We start from the raw sequence: 19000 nt of genomic DNA, 5'->3' as shown, positions 1-19000 counted from the left end.
CGTATACCCTTAATGGGACTGCACTAGGCAAATCCATAATGGAGAAGGACCTTGGAGTCCTTGTAGATAATAAACTTGGCTGTAGCAAGCAATGCCAGGCAGCAGCTGCAAGGGCAAACAAGGTTTTGAGCTGTATTAAAAGGGGTATAGATTCACGGGAGGAGGGGGTTATTCTTCCCCTTTACAGAGCGCTGGTAAGGCCCCATCTAGAATATGCTGTTCAGTTTTGGTCTCCAGTGCTCAAACGGGACATGATTGAGTTAGAGAGGGTCCAGAGAAGGGCAACTAAGCTGGTAAAGGGTATGGAAAGTTTCAGTTATGAAGAAAGACTGGCCAAGTTGGGTCTGTTTACACTGGAGAAGAGGCGCTTAAGAGGTGACATGATAACTATGTATAAATATATAAAGGGATCATATAATAACCTTTCTAATGTTTTATTTACCAGTAGGTCCTTCCAACGGACACGAGGGCACCCACTCCGTTTAGAAGAAGGGAGGTTCCATTTAAACATTCGGAAAGGATTTTTTTACAGTGAGAGCTGTGAAGTTCTGGAATTCCCTCCCCGAATCAGTCGTGCTGGCTGATACATTATATAACTTTAAGAAGGGGCTGGATGGATTCTTAGCAAGTGAGGGAATACAGGGTTATGGGAGATAGCTCTTAGTACTAGTTGATCCAGGGACTGGTCCGATTGCCATCTTGGAGTCAGGAAGGAATTTTTTCCCCTCTGTGGCAAATTAGAGAGGCTTCAGATGGGGTTTTTTGCCTTCCTCTGGATCAACTAGTAGTTAGGCAGGTTATATATAGGCATTATGGTTGAACTTGATGGACGTATGTCTTTTTTCAACCCAACTTACTATGTTACTATGTTACTATGTAAGGGGCAGCAAGACAGAAAGGTTTAAGGCGGGACACAGCAGTAGTAGTGGGGGGCACAACCTTCGTTCCTCTGCAAGGAACATACGGAAACACAAGGGAAGAGATGTAGTGAGGAGCAGAGGAATGGAGGGCTTTGAAGGTTAAGAGAAAGAGTTTGTAAAATATTCTTTGTTTAATAGGAAGCCACGATGAAGACTTTAGCAGGGGAAGGGCCTGAACTTTAATAGACTGTAGGGGGGAAAGATGGGAGTTAGGGAGGCCGGTTAGTAGCAGGTTACAGTAGTCAAGTCGGGATAGGATGAGAGCATGCATGAGCAGCCTAGCTGTTGATGTAGAAAGAAAGGGATGGATTTTGGCAATATTTTGGCAAGAAAAAGTGACAGGTTTTGACAGTGGTGTTAATATGGTCAGAGAAGGAGAGACAGAAGTCAAAGATCATCCCCAAACAACACGCTGAATCGACCGGGTTGATGAGGGTGCCATCAATAGAGATAGAAAGGGGGGTAAGACCAGGCTTAGGCAGAAAGATCATTAGTTCAGTTTTTTGTTAGGTTCAGTTTGAGGTGGCGTTGGTTCATCCAATTGGAGATGGCCAGGAGGCAGTTAGAGATTTGAGTCTCAGTTTTGACTGTTAATGAAGGGGTCGAAAAGTAAATTTGGATATCATCAGCACACAGATGATATTTAAAGCCAAATGAATGGATAAGATCTCCCAAAGATAGTGTGTAAAGGGAGAACAACAACGGCCCAAGTACAGAGCCTTGGGGTACCCCCACATTGAGAGGAACTGGAGATGAGGTTTTGTTAGCATAGGAGACAGTGAATGATAGGTTAGAGAGGTAAGAAGAGATCCAGGATACAGCCTGACTACGGATACCAATCGAATGCAGAATTTGCATCAGGAGGGAGTGGTCGACTGTATCAAATTCAGCCGATAGATCACGGAGGATTAGTATGGAAAAGTGACCTTTGACTTTTGCAACCTGAAGATCATTCGTAACTCTGCACAAGGCCGTCTCAGTAGAGTGCGCAGGCCAAAAGCCAGATTGCAGCGGGTCCAATAAATTATGGGCATTAAAAAAAGTTAGTAATACGGGAGAAGACAATATGCTCTAAGATTTTGGAGGCAAGCAGTAGAAGCGAGACAGGACGGTAGTTAGAGAGACAGGACAGGTGGCCTTTTTAAGAATAGGCTTGACACAGGCCGGTTTGAATGAAGAGGGGAAGTCAGAGAAGAGTTGAAGATGAGAGTAAGAGCTGGAGTAAGTTCAGCAGCACAGTGTTTAAGCAGAGAAGAAGGCATAGGGTATAGAGAGCAAGTGGTGAGGGGAGCTAACAATACAAGCCGGGAGACTTCAGAGACGGACCAAAAGAGCTAAGACATGCAGAAGGGGGCAGAGGAAGGAGGAGCTGGTTAGTATCAATAGAGGGGGGAATTTGATTGCGGATGGACTCCACTTTGTTTATGAAGAAATCAGCAAAGTCCTGGGGAGAATGCATAAAGTGAGGTAATGGAGTCTGCGAGGGACGCAGAAGGGTATTGAATATAGAAAACAGGCGTCGCGGGTTGGATTTATTATTGTTTATAAGGGTATTGTAGTATTCCTGTTTAGCCTTCGACAAGGCAGAGTTGAGGCAGGCCAATAGGAATTTATAATGGATGAAGTCCGCTTGTGTACGGTATTTCCTCCGCAGACCTCGCACAGGAGCGTAGGAATTTGGTGTGCACGTTCAGCCAGGGGCGTGGGTTTTGAACCAGAGTGCGCTTAGGCTGAAGGGGTGCAAATAAATCAATGGTGGAGGCTAGTATATGGTTGTAATCTCTAACCAGGGTATCAGGGTCAGACATTTCATTAAAGGAGGAGAGACTGGACCTGAAAGAGTGAGCGAAGGCCGGGAGGTCTACGTCATGTGTATTTCGAATTAGTACGGGGGAAGGAGCAGGTTGGGAAGGAGAGTGAGAGACAGAAAATGTAACCAGGTGATGGTCAGACAAGGGGAAGGGGACACTGTTAAAATCAGAAAGGGACAGATTTTTGGTAAAGACTAAATCCTTATGAGTCGGAGCATTTGTCCACTGCTGGAGTTCAAAGGAGGAAGTTAGGCGGAGAAAACGTGAGGGCCAGGGTTGCGAGGGATCATCAATGTGGGAGTTGAAATCCTCAAGGATGATTGCAGGGCCGTTAGTACAGAGGAAAAAAAAGAGCCAGGTTTCAAAATCAGAAAGGAAGGTAGCAGGGGAGGAGGCTGACGGGGGCCTGTAAATGACAGCCACCCGTACAGAGAGAGGATGGAAGATCTGAAGGGCATGCACTTCAAATGAGTTAAACAAAAAAGCCAGGCGAATAGGTATAGATGCGAACCGGCAAAGGGAGGAGAATTCCAACTCCCCCGCTGCGTCCAGTGGTCCGGGGGGTGTGGGAGAAAGACAGACCGCCATGAGAGAGTGCAGCTTCAATGGCGCTGTCATTCTGCAACAGCCAGGTTTCTGTTAGTTCGAGGAGATGAAATGATTTAAAGCAGAACAGATCATGGATTAGTGTAGCTTTGTTAGTTAAGGAGCGGACATTAAGAAGGGCACAAGAAAACAGAAGGCAGGAAAAAGGAAGAGTGGGAACCCGAATAAGGTTAGAAACAGCAGAGGAACGGGACAGAAAGACGAGGATGGATATAAGCAGGGCCTGGGGTTTGGAGAGACATCCTCTGCAGCCAGCAATAGTAGGAAAAAGAGTGAGAAGATGTGAGCAGAGGATTTAAAATTAGTGCACCTCCGCGTACGAACAGTTACCGGGGGACAAAGGTGTTGTAAGTAGTTATAAAAGTTGAAGGAGCTGTATGTAGATGGGAGCAGGGAGGAGGATATGTGGATGGAGTATGGACAGACAACAGGGGAGGTTAAAGGAAGAGTCTACCTTAGGGAGCACCATGCATACAATCAGTAGAAATGAGATGAGATTTGCCATTTGCAGGTGAGTTGTAGTCTTGTAGCTTTTAGATTAGCATACAAGTCTGAGTTTGCATGTATCAGGTACAAATATAAAGCTTGTTTGGTATATGCAGGATGTTAACAAATAAGGTTACCTGAATGAAGTAAACATACAAAATAGTAATTGTACATTTAGGCTGTAGAAAGTTTCTTTGTGCACTTTACAACTTCAGCTGCTATGGATCACTATGTAAAGTTCCAGATGCAGCATGTTCAATGCTGTTCCAACTGCTGTCCAACTCTGTCTCTCTCAATACAGTATACTTAAATTTGCTATACTTTAAGTTGCTATACTGCCGAGCTGCAACCCCCAGCCAAGCTGCTCCCCAGGAGAGAGCAGGAAGCAGAGAGCTGTGTGTCTCTGGCACAGGAATTGCAGACACAACAAACCTTTTGACAGAGAAGTCAGTGCAGCATTTCTTTCAGTGCTTATGGCTGTATTTACATAGACTTTTCTGATAAAGCTTAGTTTTTATCTTTCTTTCTCCTTTAACATCTATCTGCCTCCCCAGATTTATTCAGATATTATACAGTTTAAACTTTGCTCATGGATACACAGGTAACACTTGTGCTCCACTCTAAACATCACTGACAAAGTAAAAAAAAAAAAAGCAAGAAAATGTAAATATGGGTTTTTTTACCTTTTATTTTGTTAAGTTAGCAAAAATACATAACAAAATACTCACCCATCTGTACACATTGCATAAAACAAAAAACAAGACACACATTGAAATTAAATACATTTCCCTATAAAATGTGCAAATTGAAACAGGATGCAACTCCTCTTTAAAGCCTCATTCCAAATGATAAACTAAATACAGGACAATATTCTTGTGTTGTACTTGAGGTAATTTGTATCTAAAGATGTGGGAATTTTTTTATGGAACCTTTGCTGTCACCTTCGTATTGCTTACAAACCACTGGTATACTCTACAGCTTCAGTATCTCTCTTCCCACCTTTATTTATAGGATCACAGAATATTATATAATACATACAGAAGTAATACTGAAAGGAACTTAAACTACTTCCACGTATGGAATGATTAGTATGGATCGAGAAACATAAGGGATCTTCTTCCCTTTTTTTAAAGTCATTTTGACCCAACCCTTCTGTTTTTTTAATGTTGCAAAAGAAAAGAATATGACTTGGGAGAGCCACAGAGGTCTCAAAAAGACTGCAGTGCTGTGGGTTCCAAGCAGTTTAAAAGATTTAACATGGCTTTATCTTCCACAAGAGATTAGAAACCGTTGCTTCTTGAGGTATTTCATTTGAGCTTTACATTTCATGCACATTGCAAAATCCACAGTTCTTATATATAATATATAAAGTAGATTTTATTATGAGTCTAACACTTTCAGGGCAATGCCACACAGGGCATTTTTATACATTAGCCTAAACATGCAGAGTGATAATGCCAAGAATTGCCTCTGAGGATCACTTAAAACATTTATCACGTGATTCTTGTCTTAAGACATACACTGCTTTAGGTGATCCTCATATGGGGCAATGGAGGGTGATTTCAGGCTTCCCATATTTAGTGTTTGTATACAATACATGTGGCAGGCAGAACACCTGAAATCACTGTGTGCCATTGCCCTTAAAGACTTATATCCACTATGGATTCAGCCTCAGTTAGAAATGTGTTCCAAAGAGGCTACTAACAGAATGCACATAAGAAAAACACTGAAGAGGCTGTGTGACAGTACTAAGACCCGGTGCACAAATGACATATTACCATACCTCATTGTATGCATGAATATGGAAAGACTATGATGCCACTAAATACAGCTACAATTAGAGCCACAGAGACCCCTGCCACTACACAATCTTTCAAATCAGCACTTTGTGTACCTAATTCCCTGCAACTGTATAACCCGTTTATGAAAATAAATTAAACCATTAGATTTGGCGCATAATGACAATCATATATAGATCCCCCCAGTTGATGTGAATCTGGCCAAAGTGCTGACTGAAAAGATCTTGCTGACAAGAGGTACAGCTCTAGTGATAACTTATAATATCCTGAACAAGGGGCTGCAAACTCAAGTTTTGAGCAAGCTTCTGTCTGGAATAGAAACTTTGATGTCATTTCCATCTTTGAAAAATAACACTACTATCACTACCAAAAAAAGATTTCAGGCAGAATTAAAACAATGTGTTTTTGCTTTGTATTTTTGGCAGATATAAAATGGTCACAAAATAGTTAGAAATGGTACCCAAAGAATAGGATACCTAATACCCATAAGGTTTAACAGCAGATTCCAGTTGAAAATAATTAAGATAAACTCATGGCTTTACTTAACAGCAAGTCCCTACTGAAGGCAAGACATTAAAGAGGTAAACACAGATATAATAAAATAAAAATTCAGTAGACCTGACACGTAAAAAAAAATCCCAACTGTACAAAAATAAATAATGGCATAAAGATATAAATAAAAACTCTTGCAAGCTGTATATATGGAAATATGGTGCATAGTGAGGAATGGAAGCTGTACCTTCCAGAAAAGCCATGTTCAGAAAAACAGTTTTAAAAGATACTGATATAAAAAGACAGATACCAAAATAAATAATTAAAAGTAATATCTTCATAGAAGACAATGTGGAATAGCCCAGAGCTTAACAGCAATACCTCCCTAATAAAGAATGACATTAAAATAAAACATAAAAAGGAGGTGATGGCTAGCCATAAATCAGCAACCTTGAGCCACTATAAGTATAGAAGCAATCCATTGCTCTTGTAAACATGAACACCACCTTTCACTGGCAGGAGGCACTACTCTACTCAGAAGTTCACCAGTAAGGGATATTAGTCTATGTGCAAATTTGCTATTGCTTAGAATCCTCCTCCTCAGCAAACCAATTGCTAGCTTGATTTTAGAAGAGGTACAGAAACAATTCACAGTGTCTTAATGCTGAGGGTTGGAGTGGAGAAATAAGGCCAATAAGATGTCAGGACCCTACAAGGATCTCAATGATGTTGTCAAGGTCATTGCAGTCTCTGATACCTTGGTTGGAGTTGAAAGATGGATTATTACAGGCAGATGGAAACCAGCAGTCTTCTGAAGCTGAGAGACGGCTACTGGAGCCAACTATGGCAGGGATCTCTTTTTCAAAAACCGAGGTGTCTATATCTGAAAAAGGGTCATCAAAAGAGACATCATTGAGGTAGCTTGAACTCATAATTTCAAAGCTTCCGAAAACAGATTCCTTGGGTTTTAAACACTGCAAAGGTGTTTCAGAGGAATTCTGCTGCATATTTTCAGAATCAGTTGGCATGTCTTTGGGAGCTGAGGTGTCCATGGGAACAGGGGCCTCACCCAGAGAACAATTCGATAAGTCTTTGGAAGACACTGTCTCTAACAGTGATGTGTCCATAGCTACGGGGAGTTCTGGAAGAGTTTCAGAACAAGCTGCGGACAACACCAGTTCTGTTATCAACTCTATTTCTTTATTCTCTTCTTTGCAACCTGAGCTAGAACGAAACATTGCCTCCCTCTCTACCACTTCCTTCACAGTTTCAATGGAGCTGCTTTGATGCTGTGCATTTTGGGGGTTTGGGGGGCATATACTGTTTCCAAATGCCATTTTTGACTCTAAGTTCTGACTGAGTGACAAACGCTGGAGATTTTGGGGACAACCTTCATCCAGCACATTCTCCAGCTCTTTCAGAATGTTAGCAATGGCTGCAGACACAGAGAAGTCATCCTCCATAGTTGGTAAAATGTTATCAAGTTCTTCAGCTAGGAGTGGGAAGCGATTTTCCATTGTTACATTTACCCCTACTACATCTCCAAGAGATTGGTCATATGCACCATTAACTCCTGCCTCTGCAACAGGAGAAGAGCAGATATTCTCCCTTCTGATCTCATCTTGGATAATATGAAGAGTGTTAGCAATAAGGACATAGCGTCTGAGACTTGGCTCCACCATCATACGACCCTTGTTGAACTTCTCCAGTGACAGGTTTAGCAAGGACTGTCGAACAAAAGGATAGGAGTCTGGACGAAATGCCAAGAATCCATCCATGCCAATATCCTCCCATTCAGAAAGCTTTCTTTTTATGCCCCTGGTAGGCATGGCCAGCTGAAAAGAGAGAATATGGACTTTAAAAATCTTTGCAAACGAGAGTTCAATAATAAATGTAATACTGTATTGTATGTATACATAAATAATATGTCCAAATATTCTATCTGGGCATGTTTCCTTTCACATTTCATAAACAGACTTGTTGACTGGATTAAACAGACCTTAGTGTGTTGTGTGAATATGAAAGAGACTATGGCAGGAACAGAATAACAGTATTTATAATTCCAGCTCTAGGTTAGTTAAGTTGTTAAAACCCCCCTACATTTTTAAATCAAAATGCTAAAATTAGGTAGAACATAGAAATATATATCTTACACTAGCCTTTCTACAATGGCAAAGGAAATAGTTTAGAGGACTGGTAGCCAAAACAAAAACATCTGCCTCACTCAGACAGCCTTCCAAAATTTCCTTTGAAACCAGCCCCCAAAATGCATCCAACTGCATTTGGACAAAATCTGTGTACATTGCATTTGTTGCAACTACCCATAAATGAAAGGGGAAGCAGTTTGTGGTAATATTCCATTTCGCTGTCATAACTTATCTGATAAAAAGGGCAAAAAATTCCATGTTACATTGCCTTTACAATGCTGCTACTTATTTGTGAGATAAAGAAAGGTGTCCCTTTCTTTGTCAGCATTATGGTGGTATCTTCTCTATTCTAATCCTCCTTCACCATCTACATTTGATAGAAGAGATCACCCCCTCCGAAATTCTATATGGACTTGGTAAATGTAGTCAGGCTGCATCATGGCTCTCTTCTTACCATTCTAACCACCCTTGCACTCTTGTCTGCTGTGCTAATAGAACCTCATGCCCAGTTACAGTTAATAAAAGGTACTCGGCTGAAACAGAGACTCAAATCTCTGACTGGCTCCAACTAAATGAATCAATGCCACCTCAAACTAAACCATACAAAAACTTAATATTTCCACTTAAGCCTGGTCCTACTCCCTCCATTTGCTATTTCTATGGATGGTGTGCTCATTAACCCGGTCAATTCAGCATGTTGTCTGAGGGTAATCTTGATTCTTTTTCCTTCTCTAACCATATTAAAAGGAAATGTAACACTAATTTTTTTATAAGTAAAAAAGCTATTCTACTCTGCACCAATAACTGCCCTATCCTGCAAACCACTTATTATTTTAAATGCTTTAATAGAAAATACCTGCTAAAACTTGGCTTCCTGTCAATTGAAGTACAGCGATACGGCGAAGGAAGGAGCTGCATCCACTATGCGACGATCAATTGATCGAGCCTAGCCTGACTCCTTCCTACACAGAAAGAAGGCTAGCTTTGATCAATCGATCGTCCCATAGTGGTTGCTGCTCCTTCCTTCGCCATACTTCAATTGACAGGAAGCCAAGTCTTAGCAGGTATTTTCTATTAAAGCACTAAGCGGTTTGCAGGATAGGGCAGTTATTGGTGCAGGTTAGAATAGCTTTTTTACTTAAAAAATTTAGTGTTACTTTTCCTTTAACACCAGTCAAAACCGGTCACTTTTTCTTATAATTTCTTGTATTTGGATAAATCCATTACCGACTCCACTGCTCCCCCTCTTGGTTGTACCCCCCTGCTACCACTGTTTCCCACCTTCAACCTTTCTGCTTCTTACATTTGGTATGTAACACCTGACCACATTCTGGCCCTTACAGTGCAGTGTCAAACACTGTAACCTGCAGCACTTAATAACCTGCTGTGTTTAAGTTATTCACACAAATAGACTGGAAGTTATACAGGGCAGGGAATCCTTTTCCTCTTGTGAATTTACTATTCGGTTGTACAGCACTGCATACATATGTAGCGCTACATAGATAAAAATATACATACTTACATCAAGAGACCTGACTGCTAATGTATCCCTTCAGTAGGATACCATTTATGGTCTTTAGTTAAAAAAATATATTTTAAGGTTTTATGGCAAGGGAGTTTAGCATATTTTCTATTCGTATGGTCACCCTTTTAAAGTAAAAAACAAACAAACAAAAAAAACGTTGTGCAAAGCTATACACTGAAATAGTACTTCAAAAAGCTAAGGGGAAGTCTGCCTGTGTTTCACTAGTGAGCAGGGAAAAGATCCTGTTGCAGGGGCAGTTTCACCCCCTCCCCCACCCTCCCAGCAAGCCTCTCCCCTCTGCCGCTTCTCAGCTGGGATTGTGGGCAAACAAAATACCTACAGTCTAGGGCAAAAACACTCCCAACAAACGCAAATGATGCCAACGCAAAAATAGGTTCACTTATACACAGCTTTCAATACCCACTGCTCCTAAACAACTCTAATAAACAAATAGTGCTATTTGGAATCATGGGGAAAAATAGCCAGTGAGTGAACAACTAGCCACCTCCAGGAACTGTACAATGCCCGAATGCCTCATATTAAAATGATACTACATACCTCCCAACAGTCCCGCTTCTCCCGGGACAGACCCCCTTTTTCTTAACAGAGCAGTCCCAGATCGCCGTTTAAAAGTCCCGCAGCGCCATAAATATCAAGCTCCCTGACTCCCGCCGGACAGTGAATCCAGACTCCACAAGTCTCATCTCGCGAGATCGTGACGTCACACCACACGTATATAATTGTGGTGACGCTAAACGTTGCTGCCTCGGGGTGTGGCGAGTTAAGACGTGGTACGTTAGTAGCACGCACGAATGAGCCTATAGCGCCTCACCTCTTCTGTGAGGGGGACGGGAAAGTAGTGGGCGTGCTCTTACTAGAATTATTAGCTGTGCTTGCTGCTTCTGTGTTTGGTATGGGAAACAAATATGTTATTATTATTTTTGTGGTGGTTCAACTGTTACCAGAGCTTCTGCTTGCAAGTTTGGCAAAGACTAAATAATTCATAGTTTTCGCTGCTTATTAGAACTTGTGACACTTTGTATTTTTTCTGGAGGGTGTGGGCAATAAGCCCGTAGTTACAACTGGAGTCTCTGCTCCCTTTATTTCATTAGTGAAAACCCGCCCTGCAAGAGCTTGTGTTCAGCCTCCTGCTGCCTGCTTGCAGTGGTGGGACTTTGCTTTACAAGGCGGCGCTCCGCCATGCCGCAGAGACTCCACGCTCAAAGGTGTCCATTAGATTTACACTTAGGAGCCCAATATGGAAAATAAGTGCTTAAAGCCACGGAAAGTCTTTTGGAAGATTTTGGTAGGAATTAATGTTACAGTCACTGGTATGAGCCGCCATATTTCATTTATAGCCATTCCTCTACCTCTCCACATATAAGTATACAGAGATCCAATGTGAGATAGACAGCAGTTCTGTGAAAATAAAGGAAAACAATTCTTTTATACCATTAGAAAAATAATGTATTTATATTTTTTTTAAAGTCAGCCACCACCTCTCTGGAATGCGTATTAGACGGTAGATAAAAAAGTTGTGTCTCTTGGGATTTATACTGTGCAGCTGTGCCCCCCTAAACCCCACTCCTGCACTGGCTAACACACTAGGCTCAGCAAATATATGAGCTTTGATTGGCTAAACATGGTGTCAGTCTGCTCACATAAATGGTTTTACTTTCCTGCCTTGACCAAAGTATTGAATTGTACTGCTAAAAGGTAAGAGACAATCATGTGAGTTGTGTGTCTTTCATTGCCCTTTCTCTGATCACAAAAAGTCCAGCAAAGCACAGTTGTGACTTTAGAATCCCTTGACTTGGCATGTTATTGGTGTATACAAGTCTTATTGTGCATGTTTCTTGATAAATCAGCAATGACCATTAGCCTTGTTCAGAGTTTCATATTCTTCCAATATTATTAGGACTAATAGTTTGTACTCCTTCCTTATGCTTTAATAAATACTTAGAAGTGCTCGCTCCTCATAGCCTGACTAAGAGCTTACCACATCTAAACAAGCTCTCATGCTATTCACCCTCCTCCCCCACAGTTGCCTCCTCAGTCTATATCCTGTCCGCCCCCTCAGAACTCCTCCTACTTGTTCTATAACGTATCTACACTATACTCGGCCCCAAGGTTGTTTATATCTGCTCTGATTATGCCCTTTTAAGAACATATCTGCAGTATTCTTTTCTCATTCCTCTACACCTTCATTATTACTTTTTCCTACATGATACCTGCTCCTATAGCTTGGTTTCCCAAAGACAGATCAGCACATTTACTAACTCTCATCTTATTTCGCTATGCAGCCTATTACCAAATATTGCTCCCAACAACCAGATGTATTTCAATCTGCTGTCACACCACTACTATACAAACTAGTTTTTAATTGTATGAAACTGTCTGTGTATATTTTATACACAGAAACATGTTTGAATGGTTTATGTTAAATATTGTAATGTCATTAAATACATTTAACTTTCTTTTTAAGCACCATGTGGTACTATAGTCAGGAGTCACAGTGTGTCATGCTTGCACACTCTTTACGCCTACGCTTCCTGCGAGCTGTGCTCAGGAAGCCAAACTTCCTCATGAATGACTGACAAACATGTAATTCTTCTCTTGATTTTTGCAAGAAACAGCAAGGAATTATTGTGCAAATAAAGATTTTGACAAATGCACTAGCACATTCCATCTTACAACACTGGGCACAGTACAGAATAACAGACTGGAGTAAGTCACTGAATAATCTTATTATATAGTGCATCTTCTATTTTAAGCTCAGGCATCATTACACTGATGAAGACCAAATAACCCCCGTAATAGTTCTATGCAATGTATATATGGATGGGTGTTTGAAAGAAAAACATTAACAAAAGTACATGTTGCTCCACAGGTAGAGAATAATGAATACTTTAGATGGCTATACATGGGATCATAAATGGGGTCCTTCCAGACCGAGTCGGCAGCTTATTGACTGGTGTATGTGGCCCAATGGTGGCCCTGCTTAACCAATACTTGGCTGAAATTGGATATCAATATGGCAAGTTTCCTGTTTGACAAGGAGCACATTGCCTGAGGTACCTTTCACTGTGTAACTGTATACTATCTCAAGGCTAAGGCCTACAGCACAGTTTGACCTTCACTGATCTCTTGTGGAAAACCACAGCATTTGAAATGTGTCCAACCATGGGTCCCAATAGCTTTCTGGGTTTGAATTGTCTTATGGCAGGGAGCTGCACCGATTACTTATATGCTTATAATAGCAATTAATTAAAGAGAAATAAGGGTGAGAAGTAGTTTGGAGATAAGGGTTGTAATGTAAGTGTGGGTTTAGTTAAGGTGAACTTCATAAGTACTAATTAGGTCTTTACATTTGTTTTGACTCTAGGTAGCCAGTGTAGGGATTTACACACAAGAGTTTCATGAGGTAGAAGACCATAATTTTGGATTAAAGTTATTGAGGAGTAGGCCAAAAAGTAGGTTGCAGTAGTTTAAGCAGAAGATGATGAGTGGACTATTGTAGTTTACTAAATGAGAAAGGAACATATTTCAGTATTTTGGAGTTGTAACTGTAAAGTTAAAAAATTGGAGTGTTCGGAGCGGCGCCACAAAATGATGGGGGGGGGGATCTCTTAGAAAAGCAACTTCTCCGCTATAGGGCAAAGAAATGTGGAGAGTTTGGTTGTTGTACCCCTAAAACTGTAGGAGGGATAGCGTTTAGAAAATGGGGGGGGCGCTAAGAAGAAGAAGAAAAAGCGGAAGAATAAGCTGAAGTCGAAGAACCCAACATAATAATGTAATATTCATAACAGCGCAAAAGTGTTCATACCAAATCTTACCCTAACTGGCTCTCAAGCTTGAACTCCAGAATCACAAATACAAAGTAGACATTCTTCCTGAGTCTTCCCAGGACCCCTTCTAGGGATATGAAAGAAATCATGCATATGGGTTGGAAAGCTTAGCTATCTCTGACTCTCTGACCAATTTAGTTACATCAATAAAAAACACTGGATTATGTGAGTACAGGTGGAATTACATAGTACTTACTATACCATTAGGCAAAGACTGACTGAAGATAAAAATGCTGAAAAGGGCTTCTTTTTTTTTTTTTTTGTTCAGAAAGAAAATGTACTTACATAAAAAAAAAAAAGAAAACAAAATTTAGAAAACAAAATGTGCTGTGGCCTACACAAATATACCATAACGTGATATCTGTTTAAGCTTGGTTTTCGTTATTAGTTTTCTTCTGTTTTACCTACCCTCTCTCCCTTTTTATTTACTATCTCTACTGGCAGTCTGTGAAGAATATAGGTACACCCGGGCTGGTAAAGCCAGAACTATGTATATCGCTGTAATCCAAATTCTCTCAAATGCTCTTGTATTGATCTAAAGTTGTTACCTCATGATTAGTTTTCTTTTTTATGTAGTTACACATAACTAGTCTCATGACTTGCAGTTGCATATATATTATGTTTGTGATTGTACAAAAAATTCAAATTCCAATAAAAAGATAATTAAAAAAAGAAAACAAAATGTGCACAATAACGCATAGCAAGAATTTTGCTTAATCCAGTTGACCTATCAGGGCTAATTTCTCACTATTTGCCATGGGTTACTACTCCAAAGCAGAATTATGTCAGGTCTGAAATCCCTTCCTTTTCCTGCTCCCAGTGAGCAGAGACTTCAAGTACAGTCAAACTGCATGCCCACAGAGATGCACAGAAGCAGGGAGTAGCGTGTAGCTTCTTTCCATCCTTTGCAAATTATTTTAGTGTAATCCAGTCATCAGGGTTTATATGCAGAAAAAAGCAAGTGCAAGAGTGCTCAGTGGCTATTGAACAAGGCATTTAAGCAGTCAGCTCATGAATTTAGCAGTCTGAATCTTCCCACCAAACTCAGGTTTTGCATAAAATATCCAGAAGAAGGATATTGTTTGCAGTTTAGAGTTTAATGTGCCAAACTATCATAGTTTATCTCTAATCTTTGTGGTGCTGTCAGACTGATTTGTGCGAAATTGCTGTAGCAACATTGGTTAACTAAAGTCTCTTTATGAGACGCCAGCTCTAGATGGTAAAGTAGCAATAACACAAAAAATGAAACCAATTAATTTGCCGTGACATACCAGTTTCTGCGGAGTGCCTCTAAAATTGTTTACTTGGAAGAGGAATTCTTGATTTAACTGCAGTGCTCTTATCATGTCTGTAGACATCTTGGAGCTGTTGCAAAAACAAACATCCACCTCAGTTTTGCATGATATGTCAAAGGTAATATGTGACTTGGTCAAAGAACCCAGAATGAAAGGGGCAGATTTAGCAAAATGTGAGTTTAGAGAGTAACTATCAGGATCTGTGGAGAATCAAACTTTGTACTATGTGCTAAATTGTGATTGCGCTAACCTTCTGAGCCACAGGAGGCTCTTAGAGTGAGGCTTCATTTGACTTCCAGCATCTCTATCTGCTTCCCTCTTGTCCTCACCCATCTTGTTAAGTGCATGTGTTGCTGGTCTAGTAAATAGCGGCCTTAATAAATCTGCTCCTTGCAACTCCCAGTTGCTCAATCATCTTTGCTCCTGAGCCTGATCTAGCCCGTAACTCCGCAATTCCCGAGTTCCCTGCCTGTGCCCTGCCTGCTTCCTTGTTCCCATTCTCCTGTCCCCACCTTGTACCCATCTTGTGTGGATTCCCTGGTTTGACCTCCGGCCTGTTTACTCAATCTTGCTTGTCGTCTGCCACTGACCTCAGCCTGCCTTACGGACCTTGCTAGTCTTCTGCCAGCCCTGACCATTTTGTCTGTTACCGGACTTCGTTTATATACTGTTTGCCTCACCACAGGCCTGTATTCAAACTCTTGTTTTTGTTCTGTTTTTCATCTTCAGATGAACAAGAACCAATTATAACTGATGACATCACTAAGCAACATTTATAAGGATATAATATACAGAATATTTATGGCTCTTGTGTATTATATAAATATATCATCACTACCATTCCTTAATTAAATGCCAAAGGAAAAAACATGAAATCAATAAAAACAGTAAATGGGTAAGTGCTTTTAAACAAACATTCCTTTAATTGGGCATGTAGGCTATAAGTAGACATGTTTTCCTATGAAGCCAGAATGGTGTGTGACAATGCCATGGTGGAGTAAAGTTGGGGAAATAAAATGTAACCATGTATCAACATTTGCAAATAAGTTTTTACTTAACACTCTGTTTCCTGTAGTAGTTGTTTCCTACTTTCCACAAAATGAACTAAATATGTCCGTTGTCTGGACTGCCAGATCTTTGTATGCACTACTTAGCAGCTTAGTTACATTATGTCAGATGGTGGTTTGATCTGGACCCCTACAATCTCAATAACACTACAGGCTTTACGAATTGGCTTGTGGGAAGCACTTGGACATCTCCACTACAGAGCCCTTGCAGACCTTCTGATACTCCCAGCAGTGATGTTAACCCCTCTGCAAGCCTGGATACAGGCCCTGGGCTTGTTCTCTGTGAAGCACCCCATTTTTACACCAAACCTGCCCCTGTGGGCGAACACACTGCTTTCACAATTTTATCAATATATATATTAAATATATGACTCTATATTCTGGCCCCGCAAGCAAATCGGTCGCTTAGGGGATGTTGTCACAGACTCTTAAGTTTGACAAGAGGTGCTAAGGGAGAAATTGAAAGACCCAAAGCTATCCCAATTAAAATATTTTCAATTGAACCAAGTTTTCTTGGCCCAATTTGATTCATAAGAGATTAAGTGGTCTCAGCCTGGTTTTGAGAAAAATTGTGGTTAGTCCAATCCCCCAAACCAGCCTCTGCACTAAAAATAAATTGCTTCTGCAAACTCCCCCTTCCCCATTCCAGTCAGCCTATATTAAATGAAGGCAGGCTCTTCCAGATCTGAGTGAGGAGGACTGGGAAGAAGCCACTGACAGAGCTTATTACTACCTTTTTTTTTTTTATAAAGGATATGCTGATTCAGTTTAAATGGCTCCACCAATTTTATATTACACCTATGAAGCAAAACATCATAGGACACAACCCAGAAGCTAAATGTCACAGATGTAGGGCTGACGGGGAAGACTTTATACATATGGCCTGGAAGTGTCCAACAGTAGCCCACTTTTGGAGAGAAGTTACTGCATTGTTGGCTGAAAAGCTATATCTCCCAAACATACTGACCCATCAAGTGTGCATCTTCGGAATAGTAGCCAAACTAGACTCTTCTATGCCAGAAAGCTTATTGCCAATAATCACAGTGCAACGATGGTTATACCTATTTATCCAAACCCTACCACTAACCAAATAACTCTGATAGCCAGGAGGACTCCCCAGCGCTTTGATACGTTGTAGAGTGTCTGGTGGGAGGCAGGACTGGGTGGAAATGGTACACAAGATATACATTCAACTGAGGGACAACATATAGAATAATACAAATACACACTTGTATTGTACTCTTTATTGTGAATGAGCTGTAACAATGTATAGTTGTAATGTAACAAGGTAACTCACCTCACCAGCAATACACATCATTATTTTTTGTATATGCATCAAACAGTATATAGAGTAACTGTTTACCCCTTTCTCTTTTTTGTTTATTATGTCGGGTTGAAAAACCCAACATACTGTTTTTCGACTTCAGCTTATTCTTCCGCTTCTTCTTCTTAGCTCCCCCCATTTTCTAAACGCTACTCCTCCTAAAGTTTTAGGGGTACAACACCCAAACGCTCCACACTTCTTCACCCTATAGCTGAGCAGGTTGTTTGTGCTTTTCTAAGCGATCCTGCCCCCCGTAATTTTGTGGAGCCGCTCTGAACACCCCAATTTTCCCCTTGACTTTGACAGGGAAGATTTTCAAACTGCTGCCACACTTACAGCTTTGAAGCTACACCCTCCAAACTTGAATTACATAGTCATGGGATCAGTCTGAATGAAAATATGAAAAAACTTAATGGGGAAAATCCAACCTGCTGCCATTCTCACAGTATTAACACCAGGTTCCCCAAACATTTCCAAGTTGATCACTAGGGGATGGCAATTTTAGTTTTGGGAATGTGGGCGGAGCCACCAACAGCCAATCAGATTTCACCTATTGAATTTTATTGGTTTGATGCCAGGGTTCCCAAACTTTGCACAGTCAGTCACTGGGTGACTACGTACTTAAGGTAAGAAAAAGTGGACGGGGCTACCAAAAGCCAAACACATTTCTTTCATTGTTTTCAATGGGGAAATTCAATCTGCTGCCATTCTCACAGTATTAACACCAGGGTCCCCAAACATTTCCAAGTTGGTCACTAGTCGATGGCAATTTAAGTTTAGAAAAGTGGGCGGGGCCAACAACAGCCTATAGACTTCATACATTTATTTTTTTAAATTTAAATTGCTGCCGTTCCTTAAATATTAATACTTGTACATTTAAATTTAAACTGCTGCCGTTCCTTAAATATTAATACTAAGGTCCCCAAACTTTGCAGAGCTAGTCACCAGGTACCTGCATGGGTGGAGCCACCAACAGCCAATCAGATTTTACCTATTGACTTTCATTGGGGAAATGCAACCTGCTGCTATTCTTTAACTATTAATCCTAGGGTCCCTAAACTTTGCAATTAGTCACTGGGTAACTGCAGTTTTAGGTTGGAAAAAGTGGGTGGAGCCACCAACCGCCAATCAGATATCACTCATTGACTTTCAGTGGCGAAATTTAATTTGCTGCCATACAGACACTATTAAAACCAGGGTCCCTAAATTTTGCACAGTGGTTTTTACTATATAATTGTGATCCAAGGTTAGAAAAACTGGGTGGAACCAACAGCCAATCAGATTTCATTCAGTGACCACGTTTTTCAAACCAACATGAAGTTTGTTTTCAAACTTCTCTTTCTAGTTTTCTGTTGTATGTTTTGGAAAAAAAATATGTCATTTGTCTCAGGGTGCCCACACTTTTGCATCCAGCTTTATGTATGGGCTAATAATAGGCTATTAAAGCCTATGAAAAAAAACCATTTCTTCTAGCTTGTAAGCTCCTTCAGGCAGAGACCGATTTACCTCTTGCATTGGTTATTGGATGTTTTTTGTATGTAAGTCTGTATGTTCAATGTATACACCAATTTATTGTACATTGTTGTGGAATATGTTTGCATATATAAATGCATGTTAATTAAAATAATAGTAAGCATACCTGTTAATGTCTTTGGATACAAATAATTGCTTTTAGAGGTA

The 19000-nt window shown here is 40.6% G+C and overlaps 1 protein-coding gene and 1 long non-coding RNA gene across 2 annotated transcripts; one reads left to right on the top strand and one right to left on the bottom strand.

Annotated features, from left to right (window-relative positions):
- Nucleotides 1–4493: 4493 nt before the first annotated feature.
- On the bottom strand, nucleotides 4494–10452 carry sertad3 (SERTA domain containing 3). The gene is given in 2 exon segments (NM_001127952.1): nucleotides 4494–7949; nucleotides 10345–10452. A coding segment is annotated over 1 exon segment (1128 nt). The 5' UTR covers nucleotides 7944–7949; nucleotides 10345–10452; the 3' UTR covers nucleotides 4494–6815.
- Nucleotides 10453–10639: 187 nt separating this feature from the next.
- On the top strand, nucleotides 10640–15698 carry LOC116406681. Its single transcript, XR_004219749.1, has 3 exons — nucleotides 10640–12513; nucleotides 12677–12860; nucleotides 15659–15698. It is a non-coding gene; the product is annotated as an uncharacterized LOC116406681 (long non-coding RNA).
- The last annotated feature ends 3302 nt before the right edge of the window (nucleotides 15699–19000 follow it).

The sequence above is a fragment of the Xenopus tropicalis genome, chromosome 8, assembly GCF_000004195.4.
Source record: "Xenopus tropicalis strain Nigerian chromosome 8, UCB_Xtro_10.0, whole genome shotgun sequence".
Taxonomy (NCBI): Eukaryota; Metazoa; Chordata; class Amphibia; order Anura; family Pipidae; genus Xenopus; species Xenopus tropicalis.
The sequence above is the reverse complement of the archived record's forward strand: the minus strand, read 5'-3'. Positions and strand labels throughout refer to the sequence as shown.